Source organism: Clupea harengus, chromosome 11 (assembly GCF_900700415.2).
Source record: "Clupea harengus chromosome 11, Ch_v2.0.2, whole genome shotgun sequence".
Taxonomy (NCBI): Eukaryota; Metazoa; Chordata; class Actinopteri; order Clupeiformes; family Clupeidae; genus Clupea; species Clupea harengus.
The window spans coordinates 7,523,550-7,544,246 of record NC_045162.1 but is presented as its reverse complement, the minus strand read 5'-3'; the positions used below and the strand labels follow the sequence as shown (position 1 = coordinate 7,544,246).

General features: G+C 43.6%; 1 protein-coding gene across 3 annotated transcripts; it reads right to left on the bottom strand.

Moving 5' to 3' along the window:
- Nucleotides 1-28: 28 nt before the first annotated feature.
- Nucleotides 29-18,753, bottom strand: rbm42 (RNA binding motif protein 42). Of its 3 annotated transcripts, none has more exons than XM_031576871.1 (11): nt 18,616-18,753; nt 18,333-18,407; nt 17,760-17,886; nt 16,997-17,060; nt 16,036-16,104; nt 15,731-15,906; nt 15,306-15,491; nt 10,523-10,663; nt 9,687-9,804; nt 1,711-1,905; nt 29-867 (listed from the first exon to the last, which is right to left on the bottom strand). In XM_031576871.1, the coding sequence occupies exons 2-11, from the start codon at nt 18,386-18,388 to the stop codon at nt 755-757; spliced, it is 1,245 nt and encodes a 414-aa protein (XP_031432731.1). In that variant the 5' UTR covers nt 18,389-18,407; nt 18,616-18,753; the 3' UTR covers nt 29-754. The 3 variants fall into 3 exon arrangements, with proteins under 3 accessions (XP_031432731.1, XP_031432732.1, XP_031432733.1); XM_031576872.1 differs by having other exon boundaries at nt 15,306-15,488; XM_031576873.1 differs by having other exon boundaries at nt 15,731-15,903.
- Nucleotides 18,754-20,697: the final 1,944 nt, after the last annotated feature.

The window sequence follows — 20,697 nt, the reverse complement described above, 5'->3', positions numbered from 1 at the left end:
CCACCTGTTACAAGACATCGACAATGGGTTGTAATCCAGTCAAGGTTTTATTGAAACTTTGCATGGCACCAATATTACACTGTGGACCAACATCCTGCTTCTGTAAACCTGAAATGTCATCACCTCATGCAATTGTAGGTGAATATGTCATCTGTGATGTTACCCTATCAGTCCCTCTCATGGTACATTTATACTTCCAGATAGTCCTTGCCATTGGTCACAACCACACATCTGTTTATATCAGCAGTAGATCTGTACCAAGGAGACACCCAAACCACATTACCACCTCCTGAACAACGGCTTTGAAAACGATTCTTAAGATGGCATTTAAAAAAAAGGAACCCATCAGTGCTGTCATCCAGAAATGAAGCTCACAAAATTCCAACTGTAGGTCTCCTATGAAGTAATAATAAAAATAAAAAAAACAATCTAACCCTCAAACAAACAATATGGTTCTTCTAACAATGAGGGCATTCTACAGGATACTGACTATTCACAAAGTAGGACGAGTTTAAAAAAAACATAAAAAGGGGCAGCCATGGCCCCAGTCTTCCAAGCAGTGCTTCAGCACTGATCCACCATCCTGCAAGGCAGAGTGCAGAGGTGTTCCACCCCATACATTTACTGTCCACGTGGGAAAAGGTTCTTGCCAAGCACACATCTTCTTTGAAGGTGATGGTGCCCTGCATATACACCCTCACGCACAGAGACAAACACACACACAACACACACACACAAATAAGATCTAATGTCTTCATCGGAGTCCAAGTTTTTTCTTCTCCTTCTGTTTTTTCCGCACCACTTCCATGTTCCGGTCTTTCCACATGCTCTTGCGTAGCTTGATGGGTCTGCTACCCACGTACTTTCCTTTAAAAAAAAAAAAACACACACACAATCATCACACAATACTTTCATGAAAAGTGTTACGACCCTGGCGGGTCTAGGCCCCGCCCCCATGATATTTGCAGGCCTGTTCTGTCTATCTCTAAACCAGGTGATTGGGAGCAGGTGTAGCAGGTGATTGGAACCAGGTGTAGCAGTAATTGGAGGGGCTACAAAAGCCCTGATCAGACTGCAATCGTAAAGGGTGGGATTGGAGTTTTGGATTGGTCGTTGGTGTTTGGATAGGAATTGGATTTGTGGATACTCGTTGGATTTGGATTGTCGTCGTCGTTGTTGGCTTTATATTACCATTTAACTGACTTTACATTACATCTTTTGTTTCTCTCCACAACACTGACATTCACCACAAGTTTTCCTATAATTAATAGATAACTATATACTTGTAACCCTTAATAAATAACTTATTATTATATATCATAAATTCTGCGTGGCCTCCCCTTTATGTTTCGTGCCCGTGAGCTGGGTTCGTTACAAAAGCCAAAACACAGTGAAACTGATTGCCCCCTGTGAAATACCACAAACTTGATAAATCAAAATGGCCAAAATCACTAGCGCTCCATCTAGAGACTGCGCTTAATGTAATTAGGTTGACATTTGTTTTTGCTGGAATCTTTCAACAGGCACTCTGTAGATACCATATCAGATCGACCTCCTCTGGCTCAGCATAGTGACAAGAAACACTACAACAACAAACATGTATGCCTTTGCGTTACTCCGAGTTACCCAACAGAAGATCTAGCCGACAAATACCCGGTCGAAACGCATGTGTGTTTTTGTCCGTGTGTATCAAGAGGCAGAAATCCTCACCGTTCATCTCCCTCATGGCGCGCACATAGTCATTGGGGTCCTTGAAGCTGACGAAGCCGTAACCCTTTGTTTTGCCTGTGCGCTTGTCCCGCACCACTTTGGCCTTCAGGAAGGACGGGTAGCGGCTGAAGGCTCGTGCCAGGATGTCATCGTTCACCTCGTTACCAAGGTCACCACAGAAGATCCGGAAGTCATCTGAAAGAGGGAGAGGGAGGGGGTCAAAACAAACAGAGGATCAGGGGAAATGACAAGTGAACCAATGACACTATGAATACAACACATGAGGCAAACAACTGAAGCTGCAGCAGTGTGGATATAGACTGATACATACACAAAGCTCTACACACACACTGTAGGAGCCATTTGGGTTCATGTTTTAATCTTGTGTGGGACACTAGATGGCGCTCCATTTTAATTAGGCTTACACAATATAGGGGTGAAAGTTCATGCAGGTATCAGGTGTTGCTTGACGGAGGGAGAGCACACACACCTTTTTGACCGCTTCATTTGTATTTGCAAAGGTCTGTTCCATGTATATAAGATGCAAGTTTGGATGTATGGACATGCTTATGGACTGGATCTTACTGTGAGAAATAAAATTTGCATAACCAAGAACGAGAACGCAAAATTGGAACTTATTTGACATCTAACAAGCGCGTCAATTAAGTGCTCTGTCAGCAATCCCTCTGGGCTTAAAGTATAGACTTAGCCCATACACAAGTCAAAAAGGTTACTGCTCCACGTTACCGACGCAGTAGATTAGGCTACAGCCGCGTTCGAACCAAGCCAAGACCGTTGCATGCAATCGTGGATTGTAGAGAAAAGGACATCACGTTTGTTCATCCAGTCAACAACAACACATCTGTGGACAGCGCGAGGACGGCGTTCGTATTGGAGTCAACGTCGCTTCACGTCTCTGCGAATCTAAAGGCTACCATCTACCACCAGCACAGAAATCAACACTTCGTTTCGAAAGCCAACTGGAAATTCATCAGACGCATGGCGCCCAACGCGAGGTATGTGTACCGCTACTAAATGAATGGCCATTCGAGTTTTGTGTACACACACTGTGGGGCTAAAAATCCAACGCATTGGTGATCAGATGCATTGGTGACAGTCGGGTTGGGGAGGATCACTAAACTTCACGTTACTTTGTTGCGAACTTGTTGCTAACAATTGAACTGAGATGTACGAAATGGCGGACACGCCCACTGGGCCACCGGCTGATTCGAACAATGTTGCAAATGGCGCTGATGCGCAAGTGGACAAAGAAAAACGTGTTGTAACATTAACTGCTAAAGCGTTTGTTGAAAAAATTGAACGATTGCAAAAGGATAGGAGGGCTAAGCTTAACAAAGCGAGCAGCTTAAAAAGAAAGATAAAAGAGCTTATACAAAAGGGAAAGAAATCACAGGTCCAGTGTGCCTTTAATGAGCTGCTTAAAGTATGTGATGAAGCAAAGAGTGTTCAAGATTCTGTGATTAGTATGTTACCTGAGGTTGAACAAGAGAAACATGATGTGTGGTTTAAAGCCCAAATGTTGAACATAACTGAATGTATCACACAGGTGCAATTATGGGTATCAAGTGTTGAACAAAATGTCCTCAATAGTGGCGAACAAAATGTATCTGATTATGATGATGATGATGGCATCAACCCTGATGACAGTATCTCAAATGTAGGCAGCCAACACTCAAGCAGGAAGAGTGCGTGTAGTAGTGGATCAAGCACTACTTCCTCTGCAAGAGTTATAATAGAAGCAGACAAGGCAGCACTGCTTGTCCGTATGGCGGCGTTAAAGGAAAGGCATGCTTTGGAGGAGCAAGAACAGCAAATAAGGAGGAAAAAGGAACAACATGAACTGGAAACCATGCTTGCTGAGTCTGCAGCTAAACTTGCGGTGCTACAGGCCTCTGATAGTCGGTCAAAGGTATCCAATGCAATGAATTCTTACCTGGAGAGGGAAACTAGAAACATGGAACTGTAAACAGATTGGACCCATTGGCAAAGGGAATTCAATCTCTATAGCCCCCAAGCAGACCCCAGCGGACCCAGCAGTTGTCGTTGCCAGCAGCCAACAACCCATTAACAGCCATAAGGGTGCCTCAGAGTGCTAGCCACACCTTGCAACTAGACCAAAGGAGGGGACTAAGTCAAACAGCCATCATGCCTGGAAAAGGGAAACATTGACGCCGACTCTGGAACGTTCCCATCCCAACACTGAACCAACAGATCAAAGTCACTCTGGAAGACCTTCTCATAGTAATGCCAAAGGCAAAATGAAATAACATCCGCACTTGGTCCAACAACAACGCCTATCATCATTGGCCAGCAAGAGAATATCCCCTTGTTCGATGGAGATCCTCTGCAAATATATTTCCTTCTTGAAAGCATTTGAACAAGGAGTGGAAGAGAAGGCCAGCAAGGGTGACTGCCTCTACTACCTTGAACAGTTCACTAGGGGACAGCCAAGGGAGCTGATCCGTAGCTGTCTTCACATGACACCTGAGTATGGCTATGCTAAAGCAAAGCAGCTGCTATGTGAACATTTCGGCAGTAAGTACAAGATTGCTGTGGCATATATAGAAAGGGCTTTGTCCTGGCCCATAATAAAGACAGAAGATGTAAGTGCATTGCAGGCTTACTCTCTTTTTCTACGCAACTGTTGTAACGTAATGGAGGAACTACAGTACATGCAAGAGTTGGATATGCCAAATAATATGAGGGCAATCATGTCTAAACTGCCATACAAGCTCAGAGAGAGATGGAGAACCATTGCATTTGACATACTGGAAAAAACCGAACACAGAGCCCTGTTCAAAGACCTTGTGAAATTCCTAGAAAGACATGTCAGAATAATATCAGACCCTCTGTATGGTGACATAAGTGACTTAGCATCGGGAATGAATGAATCTAAGGTTTCTAATAGGCCAAAGTCCCATCAAGGAAATAGGATCAAGGGAAACAGCTTTGCCACAACCATTACACCTATGGAATCGATGGAGAATAATGGAGAGCGGAGAAATGCATCGCAAAGACATGACTCTGCAGTGGCGCTAGGCTGTGCGTGTTGCACTCAAGGTCACTCATTGCAGCAGTGTCAACAGTTCAAACAGATGAAACACAGAGACAAGCTGAGCTTCCTTAAAGAGAAAGATCTTTGCTTTGGCTGCCTGTGTGCCGGGCACAGGAGTCGGAACTGTGAGAGGCGGTTGACCTGTAGGTCTTGTGGAAAAAGGCATCCTACTGTACTTCACATTGACTGGAGAGAGACAGCCAATGCACCTACAGAACTACAGGAGTCAGGTGTCCAAGTACTGACAGCATCCCCGAAAACTTGTGGTCAAACAGGGGCCGGAGGGGATCGCTGCCTGCTTCCCATCCTGCCAGTCCAAGTCAAGTCCATTAAGGGAGACCAAGTAATTCAAACGTATGCCTTCTTAGATCCTGGAAGCTCCGCAACATTTTGCTCAGAGCAGCTAATGCGAAGGCTCAACCTTGCTGGAAGACAAACTCATCTTCTCCTACAAACCATGGGACAGGAAAGAGTGGTGCCAGCATACTCGGTCTCAGGCCTGGAGGTGTCCGGAATCAATGACAACCTTTTTTATAAACTCCCAGAAACATTCACACAGAAGAAAATGCTGGTAAACTCAGTTAACCTATTGAACGAAGGAGATTTGGCAAAGTGGCCCTACCTGGCAAACATTAAAATCCCCAGCATAATGGCGAATGTTGATCTGTTGATCGGAAGCAACGCACCCAAAATGTTGGAGCCCTGGGAGGTTGTCAACAGTAAAGGCGATGGCCCATATGCTTTGAGAACAGCCCTAGGCTGGGTTATTAATGGTCCTTTACATGGGAACAACAGCAGTTCCGGAGCAGAGTGTCGGAGTACATCAGCCATGGTTAATAGGATCTCTGTGTGCAAGTTAGAAGAAATGTTAGACAATCAGTACAATCATGACTTCAATGAGAGGGCTACAGAAGAGAAAGGGTTATCAAGGGAAGACATCAAATTCATGGAAATTGTGGAAAGGTCTGCAACCCTTGAGCATAATCATTACTGCCTGAAATTGCCTTTTAGGAAGGAAAAATTGTCTCTGCCTAACAACTTCCCTGTGGCGAAACAAAGGGTTCTCTGCTTGAAAAGGAAGTTCCAGAAAAATGAGCTCTTTTTCAAGGAGTACAGTTCATACATCAATGAGATGATTGATAAAGGATACGCAGAGGAAGTACCTACCCAGCAGCTGAGTAGCGGCCACAGCAACGTGTGGTATATCCCCCACCACGGAGTATATCATCCAAGGAAGAAAACTCTACGAGTGGTGTTTGACTGTGCTGCAACATTTAAGGGAACATCTCTGAACCGAGAGCTCTTGCAAGGTCCCAACCTCAACAGTACGCTGCTGGGAGTTCTCCTGAGATTTAGGCAGGAACCAGTGGCAATCATGGGAGATGTGCAAGCGATGTTTCATCAAGTTCAAGTCCCAGAAAAGGATAGAGACTTCCTGCGGTTTCTGTGGTGGCCGGAGGGAGATCTGACCAAACATGTGGCTGAGTTCCGTATGACTGTCCATTTGTTCGGTGCTGTATCCTCCCCGAGTTGTGCCATATATGCTCTGAGGAAAACAGCCGACGATAATCAGGCCGACTTTCCAGCAGAGGTGATCCAAACAGTCAAAGAAAACTTTTATGTGGATGATTGCCTGAAGAGTATAGCGTCTGAGGAGGAGGCCATCCTTATGGTCAAGCATCTGACTGCCCTCTGTCACAGAGGAGGGTTTGCCCTGACAAAATGGAGCAGCAACAACCGCACTGTATTGCAAACCCTGTCTGAGGAGCATAGAGCAAAAGATCTCAAGGAGCTAGACTTAGACATGGATAAACTTCCTGTCGAGAGAGCCCTAGGCTTGCAATGGTGCGCTGAAACGGATTCATTTAACTTCAAGATGGAAATCCATCAAGCATCTCCCACCAGACGTGGAATGTTGTCAGTGTCTAGTTCAGTGTATGATCCACTTGGATTTCTTGCACCTGTCCTCCTGCCTGCTAAGATCATGTTGCAGGAGCTTTGCAGAAGAAACTTTGGATGGGATGAGACTGTCCCATCTGACATCCTTCATCACTGGGTAAGGTGGATGGAGGAGCTGGATATGCTATTTGAGTGGAAAGTGGAAAGATGCATTAAACCTAAAGGCTTTGGAAACATCACACATGCTCAACTCCATCACTTCTCTGATGCTAGCGATCAGGATACGGGACAGTTACTTACCTCAGGATGCAAAACAACAGACATGATTTCTATGTGGGATGCCTGACGGGCAAAGCCAGAGTCACCCCTTTAAAGGGCAATTAGCATCCCCCGCCTTGAGCTCACGGCTGCCGTGCTTGCCGTTCGCATTGATCTGATGCTGAGACAGAGCTGCGGATTCCAATTGCAAGAATCAGTCTTTGGACGGATAGCACGTCCGTGCTCAAGTATATAAAGAATGAAGACAAGCGCTTCCATACTTTGTGGCAACAGGGTTTCAACTATAAGAGAAACATCTAAAACTCGCAGTGGAGATATATCAGTACCAGGGAAACCCAGCAGATGATGCATCCAGAGGAGTGAGGGTTGGAGACTTCATCAATAACAACAGGTGGATTGGCGCCCAGGGTTTCTGTGTAAGCCAGAAGAGGACTGGCCAGCCAATACAGTGGATACTGTGATCGAAGCCAATGACTTGGAGGTCAAGAAGGAAGCTGTTGTAAATGCAATTAATGTGAGGGACTTCCTTACTGGTACCCAACCGTCTCGTCGCCTACTTCTCAGACTGGAGGAGATTGAAGGTAGCAGCAGCCTGGTTCCTTAAGTTGAAAGGGATACTTCAGCGCAAGATTCACAGAAGGAAGGGGGCCCGAGGCCATTGATGCACACAAACAGCGTGTGATTGTGTCAGGGGAGGAAAAGCTCTGTCGCAGATGATCTGCTGGAGGCTGAACTTGCTTTAATTCAGTACTGTCAACAGCAAAGATTCAGTGAAGAGATTACTATGTTGTCAACTGAGAACGGTGCTGTAAGCAAGACAGAGTGTTCTATACAAATTGGATCCACGTTTGGATGGCGGCCTCCTGAGAGTCGGAGGGCGGCTGACTAAAGGTGCCTTGCCAGAGGAAACTAAACACCCACTGATAATATCCAAGACCCAACATGTAGCTACTCTCATTCTGAAGCACATCCATCAACAGCTTGGCCATAGTGGTCGTAATCATGTGCTATCCACACTGAGGAGACGGTACTGGATCACAGGTGCAAATTCAGCAGTGAGGAAAATCATCACTGAATGTGCTTTCTGTAGAAGACAACAATGGTAAAATGATGAGCAAAAAATGGCAGATTTGCCAAAGAAAGGATTCTTTCCTGATCACCCACCGTTTACCAATGTGGGAGTCGACTACTTTGGAACCGATAGAGGTGAAAAGAGGACGAGGTACAGTCAAGCGCTATGGCGTGATTTTCACCTGTTTGACCAGTAGAGCGGTCCACCTAGAAGTAGCCAACTCCTTGGATACAGATGCATGCATTAATGTTTTCAGACGATTCACCTGTAGAAGGGGTCAAGTGGTTCATATTCAATCTGATAACGGGACCAACTTTACAGCGACTGAAAGAGAATTAAGGGAGGCACTCTCATGTCTGAACCAAGCACAGATCGAAGGAATGTTGCAACAAAAGGGGAATCAAGTGGAGCTTCAATCCTCCAGCAGGGTCACATTTTGGCGGCGTCTGGGAGCGTGTGATTCGCATGGTAAGGAGAATCCCTGAATGCAGTGCTTCGACAGCAGAGGCTAGACGATGATGGACTTCATACAGTCATGTGCGAGGCAGAGGCTATTCTAATGACCGACCCATCACCAAACTGTCCGATGATCCAAATGATCTCGAACCCCTGACTCCTAACCATATCCTGCTTATGAAAGGAAAAACCATCTTTACCCACCCGGACTGTTTGAACAACATGACCTGTACGTCAGACGGAGGTGGAGACAAGTCCAATATATCTCTGACCTCTTTTGGAAAAGATGGATACGTGAATACCTACCTTTACTGCAGGAACGGCAGAAATGATCAAAAGAGGGGCAATCTTAAACCTGGGGAGATATTGTAATCATCATGGACCTACTGCCCACGTGGTTCTTGGCCACTTGGAAGAGTCTTGAGGCTTTTCATGATAAAAGGGGGTTTGCCCGATCAGTACGTCTGCAGACAAAAATGAGCATCATCGAAAGGCCTGGGACAAAACTTTGTTTGCTGCATGAGTCATAGGTTAGCCTTAACTTGCGTCTTCATTTTACCTTGCTAATGTTTCAAACTTGCTGAGTATCTATAGGTGTGATTTCACTCGTGCCCTCTTTTCTTTATGGCTCCCATTGGGTACGTGTTGGAATTGTTATGTCCTGGCCATCACAATTAGGGGCCGGTGTGTAGGAGCCATTTGGGTTCATGTTTTAATCTTGTGTGGGACACTAGATGGCGCTCCATTTTAATTAGGCTTACACAATATAGGGGTGAAAGTTCATGCAGGTATCAGGTGTTGCTTGACGGAGGGAGAGCACACACACCTTTTTGACCGCTTCATTTGTATTTGCAAAGGTCTGTTCCATGTATATAAGATGCAAGTTTGGATGTATGGACATGCTTATGGACTGGATCTTACTGTGAGAAATAAAATTTGCATAACCAAGAACGAGAACGCAAAATTGGAACTTATTTAACATCTAACAAGCGCGTCAATTAAGTGCTCTGTCAGCAATCCCTCTGGGCTTAAAGTATAGACTTAGCCCATACACACACACACACACACACACACACACACACAGCTTTTACTCCTTTCACCCCCTTTTCTTCTTTTGTTACCACTGTGTCCTACGCTTAAAAGTTGCTGCGTCTTGTGAGTTGTAACTGTATATTCGAGACAAACTCGTAGTACCTGACTCCCATTCTAGTAGACTCTGATCTTCCCAGGAGGTGCCTGCGGCTGTTCGAATACATTTCTTCACCTTCTCCTGCCTCCCCTTCTTCTTATCCTCTGCGTTCCCATCTGCTGGCTGAAAAGACACCAAACTAAAATCACTGAACAGGTACGTTTTGACAGTGATTCCCAGGTGGTGATTCCTAATAAAGAAATTCTGTACACAAAATATGCAAACAAACTAACAAACATTTTGAAATGCGTATCGAATAAATTTGAGGGAGGTAGTGCCAATGGTTAATAACAAAATCAGATTCAGACCAGACCAATACAAACTAAAAAGTAGAGAAAGGAGGCCTATGCAACCATATTTCAGGTTCCTGTTGAGAGTTTATTTGATCCAGGAGCCACTGATGAATCCGAATGAAATAAGAAAGTCAATTAAGTAGTAGGACAGGGGAAATGCTGGAGGGGGGTCAAAGACAGTATAATTGACAAATAGAATTGTAGTCAGGGTTTGATACAGCAGTTGGTCCGAGACAGAAAAGGAGGCCTGAAAGAAAGGGACCAGGGAAAGTGTCCCATACCTCTGTATGGACAGGCTCTGGCCCTCTGTGTGTGTGTGTGTGTGTGTGTGTGTGTGTGTGCGCGTGCGTGCGTGCAGTCAGGGTACCTCTGTATGGACAGGCTCTGGCCCTCTGTCTGTGTGTGTGTGTGTGTGTGTGTGTGTGTGTGTGTGTGTGTGCAGTCAGGGTACCTCTGTATGGACAGGCTCTGGCCCTCTGTGTGTGTGTGTGTGTGTGTGTGTGTGTGTGTGTGTGTGTGTGTGTGTGTGTGTGTGTGTGTCAGGTTACCTCTGTATGGACAGGCTCTGGCTCTGGCATGCTCGGCCCGATGACGCTCTCGTCCGCGGCGGCGGCCTCCTTCTTAGCCTCCAGCAGCCCTGCAGCCACTGCAGCCGCCTGCTGCTCCGCAACCAACGCAGCCAGCTCCTCCTGAGAGAGAGAGAGAGAAAGAAGAAAGAAAGAAAGAAAGAAAGAAAGAGAGAGAGAGAAACAGAAGGGAGGGGAGAGAGAGAAACACAGAGAGAGAAACACAGAGAGAGACAGAGAGAAAGAGAGAGAGAGAGGGAGGGAGAGATACAGAAGGGGAGAGAGAGGATAGAGAGAGGGAGGGAGTAGATAAATAAGGGGACAGGGACAAGTAGATGGTGAGGGATCAAAATGCAGATATGCAGAAAGAGGGTAGGCACGGACCACAAAGAGACAGCAAACAGGCAAAAGGATGTTTAAATTCGCTTTCCTGGCCTTGGTTAAACCCCTCAAAGCTCATCTCTGTTCCTCAAAATTGCGTATTTATAAATGTTTTTAGATGAAAAAAATCCCTTCATGGCCTTAAAATGGCTCGGGTGTAGCTCTACACCTTTGCTCCATTTAAGGTGCCAGTATGGTACTCAGACTCCGTTACTGATGGGCGGGCGGACGGATAGGACGGACTAATTAGCATTTCTGTTGCCTTTATGGTTCTCCGAAGGCTGGGGGTGCTGAAAACAATTCACCGCCAGAACAGTAGATGGAGAAGCGTTTTTTTGTCGAAGACACGTTGCTTTGTAGCGTCTTTGTAGCATCTTTGTAAGTTAGAAATCGTCGTTGTTTATCTCCCTCCTCCCATCACACGTGTGACCCTCCTACCAGCTGTTACTAGTCAGACGATAAGTGCAGCAGGTGTAGTCACATTAGGGCTGGGCGGTATGACGGTATATACCGTGCAATGGTAGAAATGTGTCTACCGGGAGAGATTTGGCTATACCGTTTCAACCGCGGTATACTCTTATTTTGAAATCCAATCGATTTATTTTTAGATAATAACCTCCGAACTATACATCATCCCATTTATTACACGGTTACTCGCCAAAACGATAGAAGACATTCCTCCAAAATACCTCTTACACGATTTTGTTGCCGTTTTGTGATTTCTGCTTAGAAAAAATAGTTCTTCAGGCAAATAGAACTCTAACGTTTCAGGTGTTGCGTAGCAACCCATTACTTGCTGAATTCAAGTTACGTTAAATGACCGGACTACTTGCAGAATGATATGATGAAGCACAAAACCCGTTGCCAATGACACAGCGGTCATTACTTTTCCGCAGCAGTGAAAATTAAGAAATTACAGACCTGCGAACGTCGGGGTGGCCCATTCAAATCAACTGAACTTTTATGATGCCCAGGACAATTTTTAAGCACATAACCTACAAGAGCTTTCATGCCTACTTGTTGAGTAATCCTCGGTTGTTAGGAAAGGTTCAATATACTGACAAATATTGACTGAAAAGTGTCTAGTGTAGCCATTTCCTCACGCTGTAGATTAGGCTAATTAATTGAAAATTGTAGACAGATTCTTTGCAAGCCAGTTGGACATAGCTAAGTGAATTGCTAAGTGAAATGTTTTAGCTTAGATATAGAATCTTCCAATTTCGCGGTAAAGGTCGAATATAAACTTAGAAGAAGAGCAACAGCAGAACAACCGGTGAGGCAGAGGTACTGTTTGCCATATGCTGTTTGCCTCCTCTCCGTGTTTTTTCACTGCGGTTTTATGTCAGATCAGCAAGACTAAGTAGGTTCTACGCATGCGCTGAACCCAGTTTGTGAGGGATTGCGCAATCTGAGATGAGGCACAGCTCGTCGCTGCCTCACTGTCTCCTGTCAGTTAGAAAAGGACATGAGCAAATTCAGCGATTTTGATTATAAAAATGCTCGCAATGATTGGAATCATGCAGAAAATATATTTATAGAACAGATCAGGTCCTATAGAGGTCCTTTCTTTTGTCTCCCCCTCCATTTTTGTGAGGCCTACACATACTTTTCTTTACTGTTTTCTTGAAATGTAATAAACTACAAACACATCTATTCACTGTCATTGATTAAATATGACTAACTGATAACATAATGGAATATAGCCAGCGAGGTCCGTCATATCACAAAATTCATAGCTTACCCACCTCTAATTTTACCACTACAGCCCTGTATGTCGCCATATGAAGAAAATGTTTTAACATATGGACACACATTGAAAAGAAAGTTTTAACACTTGAGTTATCTTCTGAAAGTACATTAAATAACCACTGAAAGTCATATAAGCACTGGACTAGATGCCACAGAAAGGTTTTTCCTTTTTACATGCACTTTGCTTTAATTTTACTATTTAAAGATTCAATGGAAAAGTTCAGTACAAAGTAGGCCTATACTGGCCACTATTGCTTAGGCTAATAGCCTATTGAGGCAGTATTGTTTCTGCACCTTAGTGTTCTTAAGGGTCAATAAATAAATGTCTGTGGATACATTTCGCCACCGCTGGAGTGTCCTTATTTAAAAAAAACTCAAATCTGGTCACCCTACGTATAATAAACCGTGATATAAAATGACAAATACCGTGATAGGGGTGGGCGATATGGCCAAAATCTTCTAAGTCACATGATATTATATTTAAGAGTGTGTCTAATGCTATATAACCGCCTGAAAGGGCAAACTTATCTCGATCATGGTAGGTATTATTTGTGGGGAAAATAGTAGCACTCTATAACAAAATGATATGCTTATCTTAAAAAACGATTCCATGAAATGAATACGTTCTTATTTTCTTTGGTATTTTTGTCATATTCAGATTTGCAATGATGATTGCTGGGTAATATGTATGTTGTGGTCCAATGTCAAGTCTCTATTTGATCATGTGACGAGACGATGGTATAGCTAGTTTAGGCACAGCATCTGAACGTCAAGACCGACAGGCTGACAGTTTTTGAATTATAAACTATGAACTGAACTAGTTTATTTAAAAATGTGTGAACTATGAACTGAACTAGTTCATGTAGAAAGTGAACTTTCCCAACACTGGAACATGTCTGCTTCATATAATGTAGAAGTTCGTTTTTGAGAGTAAAATCAAATCACATTTAGGATGCCATCCTCTTTCTCCACAACAACATGGATTAAACCTCGATGGTTGGACTATGTAGATAGTTTTATAACGAACGTGGCCGTGTACTTACATTTTTCAAGAAAAAAACTGATCTTCAATGGTAAGACTTGTTTTATTCGTGCCTCTTCTGGTGTAGCATATAACGTGAGTTTTATTTAGGCATATCAGATGCCTAGCGTGTGTAATGTGTAAGCCATTTCATTCCGTTCTTGCAATGTGAATAATTGAATTCCAATATGCTTATCTCCCTCTCGCGCGCTTGTGCGTTTAACGGGGCTTGTTTGTGTGAGCGAGTGCATTTATCTGTGCATCTGTTGATGCTCGAGTTTAATAAAAGGCAGGCTATTCATAAAAAAACGTACGTAAATGTGTCAGTAGTATGAACAGTTGAGACATTGACTCATTGGGGTTCGGACTAAATATTTTACTTGCTGTCGGCGTTTTTGAGAATAAAATAACTTCTCATTTAGGAAGACAGCCTTCTTCCTGTTGCGGGAATTTTTTTGTGTCCTAGCTGTGACAACGCGATTACAGGCGGCAAATGCATCATAAAGCAAGTTTAAAAGAAATTAACTGTATGGAGATATTTCTGTCAGATGGCATCATAGTCGATGCAGATTCGAATGAGGCTGTTGGATATGTCCCATGATATGATATGAATGAATATGTCCAAAGGTCGTTTGGACAAAAACATTTAATTGCTGTCTGCTCCTGCTGGGCTCTGGCACTACTCTGTCAGATGCTGGCGCTCATGTGGGTTTTAAATATGGCGGTATTGTGATATATAGGGAATAAAACAGGAAACGCAAGATCCAGAAATGTGAGATTCCGGAAATGATGTCGTAAAAGACCAATCACGGCCAAGGGGTATCCCTCGCTGTACAGCACGTCATGACGGACCGACAGGAATTTCAATGGTGCACAGGGAGGGCTCTCCGAGGGTCCCGGAGACGACGGAGAGGGCGTTCCACCTACGTGTAGGCGTTCCCATGTGTCCGTAAACGTGTAGTACGGAGTACCATATAAGCGCCCTTAGTATTTGAGGATTTATGAATATGCAAATTAGTCCCAATAGTCAGCTTGACTACGTTATCAAACAGCTAACAGATAATTCTTCATAATGACTGCTGCCACTGCCACTGGCAACCCGTGTCCGCAAGTAGTCATAACGTAAATTGATTGACTTGTCAGTAAGCAACACCTGAAACTTTAAAGTGTCATTTGTGTGAAGAACAATTTTTTTTCCTCAGCGGAAGCCATGAAACGGCAACATAATCACTTAAGAAGATATATTTTGTAGGAATGTCATACCGTTTTGGCAAGTAACCGTATAATAAGTGGGATAATATATAGTCCGCCGGTCAGTATCGCAAAATAAATCCCTTTAGGACGAAACAAGACCCCTTCGCTGCGGATCAGGGTCCTGTTCATCCTGATGGGACTATACATTATACCTTACATATAATATACATGTCTTGAAAACCACCTCTCTAGCAATAAACACTGGGCACTTTCCACAAGCATCATGAGCCAATCAAACAAGAGTGACACTGGGTGTTCCAAACCCCATAACACACTGGCATTATGCTTTACTGTTCCAGTCTAGTAAAAGCAAAGGAGTCAGTGTGTGCATGCGGCGGGGGGTGGGGGGTCTTTCCTCACCATGCGCTTCTGCCGTTGAGCTCGGAGGTCTGGCCGCTTGGGTGCGGGGGGTGCGGTGTAGACAGTGGGGGCTGCCTGGATCACACTGGGAGTTGCTTTGGGAGGCGGCTGGGGCACTGGCCGCGGAGATGGCGACCCCATGGAACCCATTCCCCCGACCTGCTGGGAAATACGAGGGAACCCCTGCTGGCACCACAGGCCATTTTTAAAGTTAGAAGACTGTTCATTTGTGAAGGCAAAAAACCATTACGTTGGCTAATCTACAGCTATGGCTGTATACCTGTGCATGACCTGCGCACCAAACAGAATGCTTTCCTCAACCCCTTTCTTGGGATACAGCTACAATTGCAGCATTCCCAGCTCACTACATTTCCAGTACATCTGCCTAGATATGGGACTGCACCACCCCTGCAGCTGATACGTACATGAGGCATGGAGTTCATTGGTTCCATCGGAGGCCCGATCGGACCCATGGAGTGCTGAGGGGGACCCGACATGGGAGGAGCCAACATCATGGGGGGTGGAGGAGGGGGGCGTGGCAGAGGGGGGGCCATCATGCCTTGAGGTGGAGGACCACGCATCATAGGCATTCTGTGACCTACTGAAACACAATATAGGGTATTGGTGCATTCACTGGTGAACAATGCTTAATGATGTCAACTACAACATGGATGAAACATGTGCAAGTGCCCTTGAGTGAATTATTCCTTCAAACCACCACCACTGTTACCTGGTCTCTGCAGGATGTGTGGAACAAAAGCTGGGCGCATCATAGGAGGAGGAGGTCTGACTGGAGGCACTGCGAAAGTTAAGGCAAAAACATCACAAGTCTAGTAAAGAAGGAGTAATGCGTCAGGTTAAGAGCTAGTGTACTTACTATGTTGCCTACATAAAGTAATCATACTTCATATATTAATCTATCTACATCTATGTGAATCTAGGTTTTGGGTTCAATACCCATGGAGCACAGCACACAAGCAGATGAAAGTGTATATCAGTACAACAATGTAAGCCGCTTTGGATAAAAGCATATTCCAAATAGATACATGCAAATTTAAGATGTGAAATGTTTTCAATATACAGAATGTAATTTGAGACTTAGAGCAGCTACACTACCAGTTCCAACTACACTACAAGTGTTTACACAGCCCAGGGGTCCACTGCTTTTTTTATTCTTATTCTTCTTAAGCACTGAGTGAAAAACTAAAGATAAAAAAATAAACAGAATAATAACAGAAATAGCCTATTCATTACAACATTGTAATGCAAGAATGTAGTAGTGCATGTATTCAGAGGCATCCTTCAAAATGGTAGTGTGATGTCAGGAAAAGGCCTTGATCCACTTCTCAGGCACAAGAAAAGTTCAGTTTGCTTAATGTAAAGTTAAGTGCTTCAGTAATCAAAGCACAGCTGCCATGCTACTGATACTTAACTGCTAACTCTAACTGTGTGCTGAAGACTGAGAAGGGCAGGGCTAAGGCAGGGAGATGGTTTCTAACAAGAACAAAACACTCACATGGGTCAAAGAACACAGAACCTGGTAGGTAAAATAGTGGCATACGGTGCTTTGGGCTGATAAATCAAAGAGGACAAACTTAACCCTTTAGCCCTGCCTCCCTCTGCCTTCAGCACACAGTAAACGTTTCATTGGTATGGCATTCATTCAAGGCTGACAGTTGGTTGAGAGTTACCTGGACCAACAAAGGCAGGGGGTGGTCCTAGAGTGGCCGCCCGTGCGTCCAAGGTCTGCTGTACCTGTACAACAACAAGTAGAGTAACTTTCAGATTAAAGCTGGGCTGGGCAATTCACTGAAAATGTATCAATGGCGTCTGATGTCTTACTAAGCAAAATTCATTTATTGCAATTATGGTAAATGGACTGTATTTATACAGCGCTTTTCTACTCATAGAGCATTCAAAGCGCTTTACACATTAATGCCTCGGACATCTACCCATTCACACACTGATGGCAAAGGCTACTATCTAAGTTGCCAACATGCGCATCACGCATCAGGAGCAGTTGGGGGTTCAGTGTCTTGCTCAAGGACACTTCGACACTTGGCAAGGTGGAGTAGGGATCGAACTAGCAACCATTCGATTGCTAAACGACTCTACCTCCTAAACCACTATCGCCCCCAATTATGTATGTCAGGTTGTGAGTGATTATGCTTGTTATTTTCTCTTGTTACATTCTGAATAAAACAAAAAAAATATAGTCATACATTAACAACGTCATAATAATTTTGAGTACTAATTTGTGCTCATGGACTCAAATAATGAAATTTGCCACAGATGGTCATTGTCCCAAAAGGCATTCATTAAATAGTATTTTAATCATAACAATACAACAGAAATAATCATGGATTTATCATCACTGTGAAAGCATTACCATATTTATTGTAAGTCATATTGCGCAGCCCCTACCTGGGGGAACCTTTAAGTCTATATACCTACCTGTTGGTAAGTGTTGGTACCAATGATGGATCTGATCATTGGCACAGTGAGGGCCATAGGCACACCATCAACTGTGGGACCTCCTGGAGTCACAGCTACTGGGCCTCCCAGCACCTCCTGTTCGAACCTGCCTCACCACATTCGCATCAGAGCACACAATTATGTTATGATTGACAGAGATGGCAGGGCATGATATGATGAGTGTGTTATTTGTCTTGAACAACGACTTGTGTCCATTTCTCATTGCGTGACGCTTTTAAAGTTGACAGGATGCTGGGTTTGCCCAATCCTAAACATCGACATATTCTCCAGTTCGGTTAAAGATTTATTAGGACTTTATAGATTTTACAAAAAATCGTCAAGGTCAATCCACATTGTCATATAGCGTTACATTTAGTTTCCCTTGATGCATCAAAAGATTTGTGATACTCAAAATATTGTAGCACGTCATCTTGCCAGACTACAACAATGCAGCAGACAGGCAACAAATCAATACTTTGTTCCACAAGATCAGCTTGCTACTACCAACTAACTTTATCTTGTTGATTAGTTATATTTTTTTTCCATACTTACAGCGCCATTTCCGCCTCCATCTCCTTCAGGCGCTCTTCTCCCGACTTAAGCGCCATTGTGTAGTTAAAGTATCTCCTACGACACAAACAACATTATTTATACATTACAACTAATTTAGACTATCTTTAGATAAACGTGTTTACTTTGTAGCAAGAGGACGTTGAACCGATCGCCAGCTAACGTGGCAAACGCTAAGATTAGCGAAGACAAACCATATACAATGACAAAGAGCAAAATGAAATATCTGGGGGGTTTAGTATGTCTGAAAGTATAGAAGACCTACCAACGATGCTGGGGATTACAAAACTAAAGATGTTGGTATGTGCGCTGATTTATTACGGCTATATGATTAGTAAGTAACTACAGAACTTCTCCCTCGGAGTGAACCATCGTCCATTGCCTTCGTCGCCTCTTGATAGCGTCAGAATGGGACGTTCCTTCTGTTTTATTTTCATGTAATGTCAGTTCACTGCTTCAGAGGAACACTACCGCCACCTATTGTGTAGGCCATAGTAGTGTGCCCGTATCCATAAATTCACAGAACCTACCGCGGATAGAGAACACCATATAGGCCTTGTTTCTCGTGTACATAGCCTACAAACCTACAGCTTGATTAATAAATTACACACAATAAAAATAACGTATGATACAATAAACAATTATTACAATACACTGTAATAAAAGGTATGTGAATGTGGTCTCTCTCGAATGAACGGGATTCTGGCGTTTTAGACGTGGAACGAAACCACCAGGGCTGACTCAATTGCTTTCCCTCCCCATCCCTGCCAGAGGAGACGAGGTCCAATGCGTGAGGACAGAGGACTGGTGAGCAACGAAACACCAGAGCATCCTATGTGGAAGTCTTTTTAGAGATGGGTTTTATGTCTATGGTTACAAAGCCTATAGTCAAAGATTATGGGATGCATGTGGTAAGGCCAAGGTGAAAATTCCCCTCCCCTTTCTTCACATCTGTCATGAATCATACAGGTTTTTTTAAATCATAAACCTACAGTTTAAAATAAGATGTAGTGGTTTATGAACGAAAATAAATGGTCAGTCTAACTCATTGCATGCCTTCCTTGTTTCCTTTATGTTTGTATAGAGGGAGGGGCTAGGAAGCAAGGGAAGATTGACAAATAATGTAAATGAGAATCACCCATAGTAGCAGTTGAATAGTCTTTTTTGAGTGAAATTACCTAGAAGTATCTTGATAGCTTGATGACCGCCATGATATAGAGCTGGTGAACTCTCTAAATGCTAAAGAAACCTAATCCTAAATGCTGCCTTTCTTATCTCCTTTGGCATGAGGAACACTGGGTCATCCTTTGTGAAAGGAAAGGTGATAATGCAGTCACACAATTCCTTGCAGCAGCAACGTTTTAAAGACCTATGCCAATAACATTTACTGTTGCATAATTACTTAGGTCTAAAGTGTAAATGCAGAGCTTTCTTTTTCCATCTTTCCTCTCCCAATAATCATCTCATGACCTCTCAGATTTATCTGGCGTCCCTGTAGATAAAACCGTATCTAAAGTACAACCCCGATTCAGAAAAAGCTGGGACGGTATGACTAAATGCAAATTAAAAAAGAAAGCAGTGATTTATGAATTTACTTTGACTTGTATTTCATTGCAGACAGTATGAACACAAGATATTTCATGTTTTGTCTGGTCAACTTCATTTGATTTGTAAATATACATCCATTCCTGCCATTCAGGCCTGCAATACATTCCAAAAAAAGTTAGGACGGTGGCAATTTAGGGGTAGTAATGAGGTAGAATAATTAAATAATGATGTGATTTGAAACAAGTGATGTCAACAGGTCATTGTAATCATGATTTGGTACAAAAGCAGCATCCAGGAAAGGCTTAGTCCTTTAGGAGCAAAGATGGGCAGAGGATTGCCAGTTTGCCAACAAATGCGTGAGCAAATAATTGAAATGTTTAAAAACAATGTTTCTCAAAGAAAGATATGAAGGGATTTGGATATTTTACCCTCCACGGTGCATAACATAATTAAAAGATTCAAGGAATCTGGAGGAATTTCAGTGCGTAAAGGGCAAGGGCGCAAGCCTAAGCTGAATAACCGTGATCTCCGATCCCTCAGACGGGACTGCATCAAGAACCGTCGTTCATCTATAAGTGATATAACCACATGGGCTCAGGATTACTTTGGCAAACCTTTGTCAAGCACTACAATACGTAGTTACGTCCACAAATGGCAGTTAAAACGGAAAAAAAGGAAGCCTTATGTTAACCGTGTCCAGAAGCGCCGTCATCTTCTCTGGGCTTGGAGGCATCTGGGATGGACCATCACACAGTGGAAATGTTTATTGTGGTCAGACGAATCAGTATTTCAGGTCTTT

Excerpts from the sequence above, each read along its gene's own strand:
- rbm42 (XM_031576871.1), bottom strand. The coding sequence starts at position 18,388 with ATGGCGCTTAAGTCGGGAGAAGAGCGCCTGAAGGAGATGGAGGCGGAA. Across the intron at positions 9,805-10,522 it reads CAGAGCCTGTCCATACAGAG|CCAGCAGATGGGAACGCAGA; the intron begins GTAACCTGACAC and ends GTGTCTTTTCAG. Across the intron at positions 1,906-9,686 it reads TCTACTAGAATGGGAGTCAG|ATGACTTCCGGATCTTCTGT; the intron begins GTACTACGAGTT and ends TCCCTCTTTCAG.